General features: G+C 48.6%; 1 protein-coding gene across 4 annotated transcripts; it reads right to left on the bottom strand.

Moving 5' to 3' along the window:
- Window positions 1-6,581: 6,581 nt before the first annotated feature.
- On the bottom strand, window positions 6,582-10,062 carry Trir (telomerase RNA component interacting RNase). Of its 4 annotated transcripts, none has more exons than NR_160793.1 (3): window positions 9,639-10,040; window positions 7,257-7,450; window positions 6,582-6,998 (listed from the first exon to the last, which is right to left on the bottom strand). NR_160793.1 is itself a non-coding variant. In NM_026760.3 (3 exons), exons 1-3 carry the CDS (start codon window positions 9,972-9,974, stop codon window positions 6,891-6,893), a joined length of 522 nt encoding a protein of 173 aa, NP_081036.2. In that variant the 5' UTR covers window positions 9,975-10,040; the 3' UTR covers window positions 6,582-6,890. The 4 variants fall into 4 exon arrangements, 3 of the variants coding, with proteins under 3 accessions (NP_081036.2, XP_030099608.1, XP_030099607.1); NM_026760.3 differs by having other exon boundaries at window positions 7,257-7,334; XM_030243748.1 differs by lacking the exon at window positions 6,582-6,998 and having other exon boundaries at window positions 7,255-7,334; window positions 9,662-10,062.
- Between the last annotated feature and the right edge of the window lie 1,133 nt (window positions 10,063-11,195).

Raw genomic sequence — 11,195 nt, 5'->3', positions numbered from 1 at the left:
AAAAATTAAACGCGGCCGAAATGAACAATTTCGGCTTCCGTACGCCGTTCAAACTGGCCTACCAAAGCCAATCGGAGAGCGAAGCACTCACACGTGATCTGGCACAGAGTGGCCCTGGCCAAGTTGAGTCACGTGAGAGAATAAGTACCGCCTCTAGGCCTCTCTTGCCATTAGGTCCTCCCAGCGTCTCGTTTCCTTTTCCTTACTGCAGCTTTCTTCTTTCTTCTTTAACGTATATTGGTATTTTTGTCTGAACCATGTGCGCGCAGTGCCGTGGGGATCAGAAGATTGCATTGGATGCCTGTGAAGCTGGTGGTGGTGAGCCATGTGGATGCTGAAATCAAACCTGGGTCCTCTACGAGAGCCCACAGTACTCTTAACTGGCCCCAGCCCCACTGAGTTGCAGATTTTGCTGGAGCTAGAAATTTAGTAGTGCATGGGTGTTTTCGGTGTGTAATGGACCTAGGAATCCTTCAACTACAGCTAACCGTGTCCTTACTACAACTCCCTAAAATTTAAACTGTTCCGCAGTCCGGCGTGCCTCAGAACTGGATTGGGAGGGAGGGAGGGCAGGGATAGGGAATAAGGCAACAGTAGACCCCTCTGGTGCCAGGAAAGCTACATCACAAAACCCTTTGATCAAAAATAAGTTAAAATGAAGCCGGGCAGTGGCGGCGCACCCCTTTAACCCCAGCACTCCCTGATCTATGGAACTGGTTCCAGGACAGCCAAGGCTACACAGAGAAACTGGGGGAGGGGGTTAAAATGTAACTTTCTCTTTCGCTCCCCTAAACAGCACTACACCGACGTAAAGAGCAGGGCAGGCAGCTGGCGGTGCTGGATTTTACTAGAGCAACTGTCCTGTTATTGTTCAATGCTGTTTAAACACTTTTTACATGGGACTGAAAAATAACACGTGGCCATTTTTTGTTCTGTTTTTCGTGACAGGGTTTCTCTGTGTAGCTCTGGCTGTCCTGGAACTCAATCTGTAGTCCAGGCTGTCCTCGAACTGAGAATCCGCCAGCCTCTGCCTCCCAAGTGCTGGGATTCAAGGCATGCGCCACCGGATTTATGTTTGTTTTGCCTGCATTTATGTCTGCATCACGTTTCTGACGAGACAGTCAGGTGTTGAATCTCCTGGAACTAGAGCTACAAGACAGTTGTGAGCTGCCATATACGATTGCTGGCACTCAAAACCAGGGTCCTGTAGCAAAGCAACAAGTGCACTTAATCGCTGAGTCATCTTATTCAGCCCCTGGCAATAACTTCTAAAATAAAACAAGGCAGCTAAATTCGATCAGAAGACCTAATCCCTTAACCTACCTTAAAAGTGAGATGAGGATTGCCCAGAGCAATTTAGGCAAGAGCCAGGTCATGAATGCTTCTGCCGTTTGAATTCAGTAGTTTTTCCTTTTCAGCCGTACACCATTATAGAATTGGAGACCCTGGTGCTTTCTTCTACCCCCTTCCCGTCTCCATCCCCTCCTAGTCCTACCGCCGATAAGGGATTCACTCTTCAGCCGCACCTCTATCTCAGTGGATATAGCATAATTTGCTCCGTTAGAGATGATCCATCCAAATTATGCTTACCTGACCTTAAGCTTATTGAGCAATAATGATTCAAATCATAAATTATTTGAAAATGTAGCTCTAAGCACAGCTCCCCAGTTGACTGCAGGTTCGTTTTCTTCTCGCCCTGCTTAAACCAATATTTACTAAAGTAACCATGATTCGAATCCCAAAGTACTACCGAGGCCTTTGATAGGTTTTGCTGTGGTTTCTTTGTTTTGACCTTCAGGTGAGGGACAGGTCTATGGGAATGCCTCAACTTGAAAACAACTTAGCCCACTCCCCATTGGCACGATCAGTCCCAGCAACCTTCAGTCATGAAAAAGCAAGAATTGAAATATTGCAAGCCTCTGTTGAGAAAATCAAGGGAAACTTCCGCAACGGACTAGCGACTCAATATAAACAGAAACCCTTTAACGACACGTGTGGATAGCCACCCTACGCATGCGCAGAGCTTTCTCACACTACTTCTCACGCTCCGGTGAGGCTTGAAACTACAAATCCCAAGATGCCCTGTATCTAAATCTCAATTTGGGGCGGGGGGGGGGGGGGGTTCGAGACAGGGTTTCTCTGTGTAGCCCTGGCTGTCCTGGAACTCACTTTGTAGACCAGGCTGGCCTCGAACTCAGAAATCCGCCTGCCTCTGCCTCCCGAGTGCTGGGATTAAAGGCGTGCGCCACTACGCCCAGCTAAAACTCAAGTTTTTATTCGTGAAGATGGGCTGGTCCGGGTTCTTGCAAGTTGGCTGTTAAACTGGAGATTGGAGAGTCGGAAGGTTCACAGTAGTTTCTGTTTGGCTTTTTTCTTGGGGGGGGGCGTGGTTTATTGTTTTTTAATCAAGGGAGGGCTTTGACTCCAGGTAGAGGCTATGTAAGTTATGAAATGCAGACAATAATTTTTTTAAAAAGGTGTTTGAATTCAAATGCTTTGAGTGGCAACTTGCAGAGCTGATTCTCGCTATGTGGGCCTTAGGTGATGTGTTTGTAAAAAGATAAAGAGTAAGGAGATATGTTCTATGGAGGGGTAGTGAGGTATGGGAGAAGGGGATGTCTCAGTGGGCCCATGCTGAGGCATCCATTCCCCCTGAGGGACCAGCCACATGAGGGTATAGTATAGAATAGAGTTTTTATTCCGGGCATGGGGAGGGGAGTCAAGATAGTAGTAAAGGCAGAGAAGAGAGGCCAGCCATGAGCACATGGAGAGTGAGGGAAGGAGGGAGAAGGGGGGAGGGGACAGAGCAGGCTCTAGAAGGGAAGAACAAGAGGGAGGAGGGGCTGAGCAGCTCCTTTTAAAGTGGGTCAGCCTACCTGGCTATTGCCAGGTAACTGTGGGGTGGAGCTTAGACAGAATGCTAAGACAGGGATTGATTTTTCTGAGGCAAGGTCTACCTCCATAACCCAGGCTGGCCTCCTCAACCTTGTAGTCTTCCTGCCTTCATTAGCCCCCTGAGGGCATACATACTAGGTGTGACTGCTACAGAGTTTAGTAGTCTTTCCTTTCTCTGTAAGACTTTGAATCAGAAGTTTCCCTGCTTGTTTTTGTTTTGATGAAGTGTCTTCCTGTACTGCCCATGTTAGTCTTTTTTTTTTAATTAATCATTCCATTCACTTAAATCTCAAATGTTATCCCACTTCCTGGTTACCCTGCCACTAACCCCCCACCCACCCACTCACTCACTGGGGCATCAAACCTCCCCTGACCAAGAGCCTCCCTCCTGTTGCTGTTCAGCAAGGCCATCCATCCTCTGCTACATTTGTATCTGGGGCCATGGATCCCTCCAGGTACACTCCTTGGTTCTTAAAACTATCCACCTACCTCAGACCACTATGCTGGGTTCTCCCTTCCCTCCTTGTATATTCCCTGCCATGAAGTTTCCAGTTTTTTCCTATGCAATTCTCACAGTGACCCTATACATTTACTTGATGTCAACTAAAAGCATTCAACTCATGCCCAACTTCAAATCTGATGGGAGAACATAAACGCTTAATTTACAATAGTCTCTCTGCCTGAGTATCTATCACAAACACTTTTGGTTTAAAATGTGTAACTCATGGTGTCTAGTAGCCGCCCAACATGCATGAGAACTTGCATTCCATCTCAGCTATTCAGAGGGAGTGTCCAGGGAAGGTTGGAAAGATGGCTCAACAGATTAAGGCAGCAGGCACCAAGCCAAACAACCTGAGTTCCATCCAACAAGGTGGAAGAGAACTGACTTGAGGCAAGTCTTGTGACCTCCACATGCCACAGCAGATATGTGTGCAACATGCATACACACACACACACAAATATGTAACTTAAAAAAACATGATACAAGGGCTGGAAAGACATCTCATGTACTGCTCTTGCAAAAGACCTAATCTATCAGACTTCTATATCAGGCAACAAGAAACCTACCTATTAACAGCTCCAGGGGAACCAAACCCAGGTCCTCTACAAGAACAGCAAGTACTCGAAAACCAGTGAGCTGCCTCTCCAGCTCCAGTCTAATTTTTAAACAAGGCCTCCAAAATGTAGGTCAAGGTTAGTGTACTTGCCAGCACACACTAGAAAATAGGCTCCATCTCCAGAACTGTAGAACATAGTTGTAAACAAACGCTAACTACTCTCAGGAAACCAATGAAAGCAGTTTTACTCACAGGGTTACAGTCAAACGTCTTGTTTTTTGCAGTACTGAAGATCATATGGGGAACATCTCCAATGCCAGGCAAAGACCCTGCATCACTGAGCTACAGTGTAAGCCCTGGCTCACCTTGAATTTAGACGATGCTTCCCTAGCATTAAAAATGGCTAAAAGTAAGCCCAGTGTGCTGACATACACCATTAATCTCAGCTTTTGAGAGGCAGAGGCTGATGATCTCTGTAAATTGAAGGCCAACCTATCTACATAGTAAGTTCTAGAACAGCCAGGGCTACACAGAGAAAATCCATCTCAAAAGCCCAAAAATAAGTAGACAAAAGACCTAAACCATAAAAAACAGTTGAGAAATGGATCAGAGAGATGGCTCAGTGGTTGAGAGTACTTAATGTTCTTCCATAAGACCAGAGTTCAGTTCCCAGCTCTTGTCCAGTGGCTTGACAACTAGCTCCAGGGAATCAACTCACACTCATACACACACAGCATCTGCACACATATAGCAGATAGAGATAAATGAAAAACCTTACTTTTTAAAAAGGCTAAGCGACTTAAGGGGACTATTCAACTAACAGGCACAGGAGGCAGAAGCCATAGCTGACTCACCCTCCCGTGTATAGTTCCTTTCACTATTCCTGGGTTATACCTGGTTAGTCTCTGTGAAGGGAGGGGCCTGGATTTCAGCTTGCCCTGCTTACTGACACACTCTAAAATAGAGGCCAAGCTGCTCTAGTTGTGACCTACTTGTGTGTCTATGTGTGCTTAAGATCCAACTGGTACTGGCTTCCAAGGCAGCAACAGTTGACTCCATTAGCTTGTGTTTCCTTCCCTATCCTCTACCCATTACAAGCGTCCTGCATTAGGAAATGCTAAGGATCTTTCTATCTCCCTGCCGTTCCCTCTGCCTGGAGCACTTGAGGAGTGTGTCACTCACTGCCCTACTATCTTTGAGATCTGAAGCAAATGTTATCTTCTCAAGTGATCAACACTGACCAACTTAATTTTTTATATGTGGTTTTGGAGAAAAAATCTACATCAAACAAGTTACCCCAATCCTGATCCACCTGCCTCCACCTCATAGCAGAGATCACAGGCACCAGTCAACATGCCCAATGCCTCCACAGCATGGGTTAACTCAACGCCTCATCTCCAGCCTGCTTTGACAAAAAAGGCCATGGGCACCACTTCAACATTCCAGGACCTTAGTTAGCCATCTGTCCTTCCTCAGTCCCATCTGAGCTCACTACTCACCTCCCTCCAGACTTGCATTAAATGTCACCTAAGGAGGCTAGAAAGATAGCTCAGCAGTTAAAAGCATTTGTAGTCTCCCAAAGGACCCCCCTTAAGTCCCTAGAACCTACACGGCAGCTCAAAACCAGTTCTAACTCTAGTTCCAAGGAATCTGTTCTCTTCCGGCCTCCACAGGTAACAGGCATGCGTGTGGTACAGACATACATGCAGGAGAGAAACAATATATAGAAATAAATTTTTTGAAAAGTGACATTACGCTGGGTGTGGTGGCGCACACCTTTAATCCCAGCACTCAGGAGGCAGAGGCAGGCGGATTTCTGAGTTCAAGGCAGCCTGGTCTACAAAGTGAGTTCCAGGACAGCCAGGGCTACACAGAGAAACCCTGTCTCAAAAAGCCAAAAAAAAAAAAAAAAGAAAAAAAGAAAAAAAAAAAAAAAAGAAAGAAAAGAAAAGTGACATTACAAGCTAGAAGGCTAGCTCAGCCATTAAGGGTTAGGCTCACAACCAAAAATATAAAATGTGGCCTAAAAACAGACATCCCCTCCTCCCTGAACAAATGCCTCTATCCTATCCTTGTTAGTAGTCACCACTGAAAAGGTTACCCATCCTCTCTGATTTCCCACTTGTCTAGGAGGACAGGGAAAATGTAGGCTGTTCAGTGCTCCGGTCCCTAGAAACCAGGACATCTTTGACATATAGTAAGTAGTTGTTCAGAATCTGGGGAATAAATAACAGCTCCATAATGGCCAAAAGCTAAGATTAGTGTACTGCAAAAAAGGTGAAGTGCTAGAGATTGACCAGCGAGCGCCACGTGCTCTAGGCAAACACACTCAACCCAGACTAACCTGAGTCACAGCTAAACTGATGCTGTGAGGAGACTTGGAAGGCATGCTGCTGAGGCAGGAGAGAACTCTGTACATAAGTCCCTGTCTCAAAACAAAACTAAAAACAAGACCAGACTTCAATAGTCACAGTTACTAAGGATGTCTTGAGACAGGCAGCATGTGCCCCTGCCTACAGAACCTTCCCCTTCCCTTTCCACAATGGGTCCACCCCAGCTCGGGCAGATGTGGTATGCACCAGTGGGGAAAGGCTTAGCTTGGAGATCGCAAAGAAGATAAACCAAGCACAAACTCCAGCACTAAGTCAGGTTCTTTACTTCTCAGAAGTGACTGCTAAAAGGAGAGAGACAGCAAGAAGAGACAGAGCCAGAGAGAGCAAGGTGATGGGAAGAAAGGGCACAGTAAACCACTGGTCTAAAAGTCTGAGGAGGCAAGTGCTCAAGGTAAAAAAAGAGTCCTGGAGAACGGTCTGCGGCCACAGCAAGCGCCTTCGTTTCCTTCTGTGTATCAGTCCTCCAGAGAAGGCTGCTGCCGGAACCGCATTAAATATTATGTACATCGCAGAGAGTCCCAGGTAGTGAGCACCCGGGAGGGAGTCATTTCACCAGGGGCCGAGTTTTATCATCATCCCCGCACTGGTGGGCTTTGTACTTTTTCACTTCTGCCATGTACTTGGCCCATGCGTCACCTTTACTTGTTAATACCTGTGGGGTCGGAGGAGGGAAGGAATGGTTGGAAGACAGATGCCCAACAAGCTGGGGACAAAAGTCAGGAACACCATGAGACAGCTGACCCATCCCCAGTGTCACTTAAAGGCCCTGGATTTGAGGAAAGAATAAGCAGAAGCAGGTTATCTGGGGAACCTCCCACCCTCCAAGGCCCACCCATCCAAAGCCTGACCACTGGGCACTGGGTCTGCAAGGAAAAGGCAGTTAGGGTGGCAGCCTGGGCAGCCCACTCACCTCATCCTCCGTCTTCTGCTTCTTGGCTACTATTCCCGTCTTGAGGGCTAGTTTGTTCCCGCCTCTGCGCTTGCCCACCTGGGTGAAGGGACAGAAGACTGCAAGGGTTACAGGAGCCGGGCCCGCCCTTGGCGGTGCTGAGGCCCACTACACCTTCCTAGCGACGCCTCGCCCAGCTCCTCCAGCCGGCCGACCTGCGCAGCAATCAGAGAGGAGCACACTCGACTCAGCACCTGCCCTGGGCTGCCATGCCCAGGCAGTCCTGGGCCCCAGGCTACCCTCCCAGGGGGGGCAGAGGAGTGCTGACCTTGCTGGGAACTGGCTCTGTCCTCACTCTTTCTGCCAGGCCTCACACTGTCCTGTCAGGGACCACACAGCTTCCTTTATTGAGCTTCACTATCTATTGAGCCCTACAGACCACACAGAGCGCTGTGACCGTGGTATCTCCTCTCATATTCACAGTTATGCTATTTGAAGGTAATAACTATCTCCTTTTAGAAATAAAGACAAGTTTCTGGGAGAAATAGGACAGGCTGCCAACAACAGACTCAGGATCAGATGTGCAAGGCCAGCGGGAGCACCCTGAACCACAAAGCATCCCTCATTCTCCTACCCTGAGCTGGCCTGGCGTTTTTAGGAATATAATGACAATGGCTACTCAGGAATAAGTCAAAGAGGCAGTGACACCACTGTTGCTCCTATTCCTGGACTGTCACATCAACCCAGGCCCTGTTACTTTCCACTTCCTCTAAGAACAGTCTGGCTCTGGGTTTTCACCCTGGCCCCATGTTCTCCCTTTAACTGGGGGCCTTCAAGAGATTATCCTGTTCTTACCCTTTAACTAGGCAGTGACTGCTGGACTATTCCCACAATCGCTTTTGTGCAATACTGCAGGTGGAATCTAGGATCCCATGCATTCAAAGCGATCTTCTGCTGAGTTAAATCCCCAGATCTCGTTTCTGAGACGGGGTCTCACTAAGTTGCTCAGGCTGGCTCTGAACTCATTCTGGACGTCAGATCCTTTCACGTCAGATCCTTTCTCAGCTCCTGAGTAGCTGATACTACAGGCACACACTACTGGACACACACACACACACACACACACACACACACACACACACACACACACTGTGTTGTTTTTAGAAACAATGTAACCTTTGTTCAGACTCTGCAATCCTCCTGCCTCAAGCACCACAGTGCTAGGATTCCATGTATGTGCCACTTTGGAGGCTCACACACACCCCCTTTTAAGACCTAAACAAACTTAAGCCTTACCCCAAACCACAGAACTGGATCCAAGATTTGACCCACAGTCTGTTATTCTCAAACCAACATTTCTTCCTCCCCACTACAAGGTCTCAACATCAGAGACAAAGCAAGCTCAAAACTAACAGAGTATATGTCCAACTTATTTAACCCGAGGCTCCTCAACATGACACTTGACATTTTCAGCTAGATCATTCTTTGTTATCCCTTGCGTTATAGGATACAGAAGAGCATCCCTGCTATCTACCTATAGATGTCACTAGCATCTCCTCTTAAGAGTTTGACAACCAAAATGTCTACAGACTTTACCAAATACATGAGGATGAAGAGACTTGCTCCCAGTAGAGAACCACTGGTCTTGTTCTTTAAGAGTCTGTTCTGACTTTCCTAGGACCACTTCATGAAATACATCAAAATCTCAATTATTAGAACTACAGAAAATCAGGATAGGCCACCCACACTCCAAACAAACAACGTTCTTTTCTGTCAAAGACACCACCAATAAATACTCAGCACAAGATAAGGTGCTAAATAAATGGACATTAGTTAAATAATAAAGAAAGGAATCGATTGATCTTGCTAAGGCCACAAAGTCGGTGATTTGCTTTTTGTTATTGGTTGGTTGGTTTTGTTTAGTTGGGACAAGGTCTCACTTTTTCGAATTCTCCTCTTCTTGCATCCGGAGTGCTTGTAATACAAGGCGTGTACCACCACGCCCGGCTACGGTCCGTGGTCCGAGTCGAGTCTAACGATTACAGCAGACTCGGGATTTAAATGTGTCTCCTCTTTTTCCCCCACATTATATGTGGGCCTCACTATTCAAAGTCTGGGTACAAATCAAACGGGAATCCTAGCATCTAGGGCCCCCTAACCCCAGAGCGCTGCTTCCAATGCAATTTCCCGGTTCTCAGGTCCCACGAATGAGATCTAAGGATTCCCATTCCCGCCCAGAAACACCTCTGGTCCGGAATCCAGGCTCGAGATTCTCAGCAAGCGACCGGGACCGTCCAGGCAGCCGGGCGGAGGACTGCCTTGGACCATGACGCCCCTTCCCGGGCCCGACTCCCCCAGCCAACGCGGGCCCCGGCGCCCGCCCCCACCCCCGCGGCTCCTTACGAAGCTGAGCGTGGGGCCTGGGCCGCCCTTCCTCTTCGGATTCCCTGGGCCCGCCGCGGCGGAGGCCGGTGGATCGGGTCGCTGCGGGCCCGGGGGTGGCTCCTCCTGCCGCTGCCGCTGCTCCTCCTCCATCTTCCGCTTGAACAGCTCCAGGAAGCTGCCATCGTTGGCAAACAAGTTCACACCGCTGGACACCGGACTCGAGCCCGACACCTCGTCGTCCCCACTCTCGGGTGACGTTCCCGGTCCCGACTCAGCCCATCGGCTCCTGCCGCTGCCCGCCGGGCCGGGCGCCTCCCGACCCGGAGGCTCCGCCCGTCTCCCTCGGGCAGCCATTTTGTGGCCAGATGCCGTGCAAAGGACGTCGGGAAAGGCTCTCAGACCGCGCGCTTGGCGCGGGACTGGCTTCGTCTGGAGCAATGCATGCTGGGAAGAGAGGTCGGAACCCAGAAGCCAACGCAGAGTGGGCGGAGCTTAGGTGGGGCCAAAGGGTTCTGACCTGGCCACCAGGCGATGGAGCCCAGAAGCCGGTCCCTTTCCTTCTGGTCCTCGGTTCCCTAATCCTGCTAGATACGAGTTAGCTAAGCAGCCAGAAGCTCCCCGAGAATGGGACCATCGTTTGGGACCCAGGCCCCCTGTAAGGGCTAAGAGAACAATCCCAGGCAGCCACCAGAACTCTGTAACTGAACGGATCTTGTTTGGAGCCTGTGTTTTCAATTGTCCCTTGGGAACTTGTGTGGCCCCTAACTAGGTCTACAAAGCATATCTAACTTGATACCTCCTATTAGAATGGAAGCATCTCCAGGTTTGACATCTGTCTCTGAAGTTAATCTCTTAGCTTGAAATAAAAATACCGCTGGCAGCGGGGCGTGGTGGCGCACGCCTTTAATCCCAGCACTCAGGAGGCAGAGGCAGGCGGATTTCTGAGTTCGAGGCCAGCCTGGTCTACAAAGTGAGTTCCAGGACAGCCAGGGCTACACAAAGAAACCCTGTCTCGAAAAACCAAAAAGAAAGAAAGAAAGAAAGAAAACCGCTGGCTGCGTGCAGCTAGACACTGCCTGAGATTAGTATTTAAAGAGGCTGGAGCACTAAAATGAAGCCGAACGTATTTCCAGGCTGAGAACCTAAGACTTAATGTTTTGAGCTGCGTACTGCATGAAGGGACTAAGGACCCTTGTATTCTTTCCCAAGGACAGGGACTCGATTAAAATTGCATTTGCTGAACTTGGAGCACACCCAGAGAGAAAGCAGAGTGCCAAGCGCAATAAGAGTTTCAGAAATTAAAGTTCTTTCTACAAGGACGACTTGTTGCAGGAATCATTCCTGCCCAACATGGGAGTTCCGGGAACACAGGGGGAAAGTCTGCATACTCTGCAGCAAATGGAGTCTTTTAATCGACCCTCAGCCAAATAACCAGTTCGTTCGTAATTGGTTTGCGACAGAAACCATGTGGCTCACAACCAACTGGGTAACTGGAGGACCGGAAGAGATGTTGAGGTCCAACACAGAAAGTAAGGGGGAAATGATAATCAGGAAACTGAGCCTATGGAATCAAGA

This window comes from Mus musculus, chromosome 8, assembly GCF_000001635.26.
Source record: "Mus musculus strain C57BL/6J chromosome 8, GRCm38.p6 C57BL/6J".
Lineage (NCBI taxonomy): Eukaryota > Metazoa > Chordata > Mammalia > Rodentia > Muridae > Mus > Mus musculus.
Note: the sequence above shows the minus strand (reverse complement) of the source record. Positions and strands in the feature narration are given on the sequence as shown.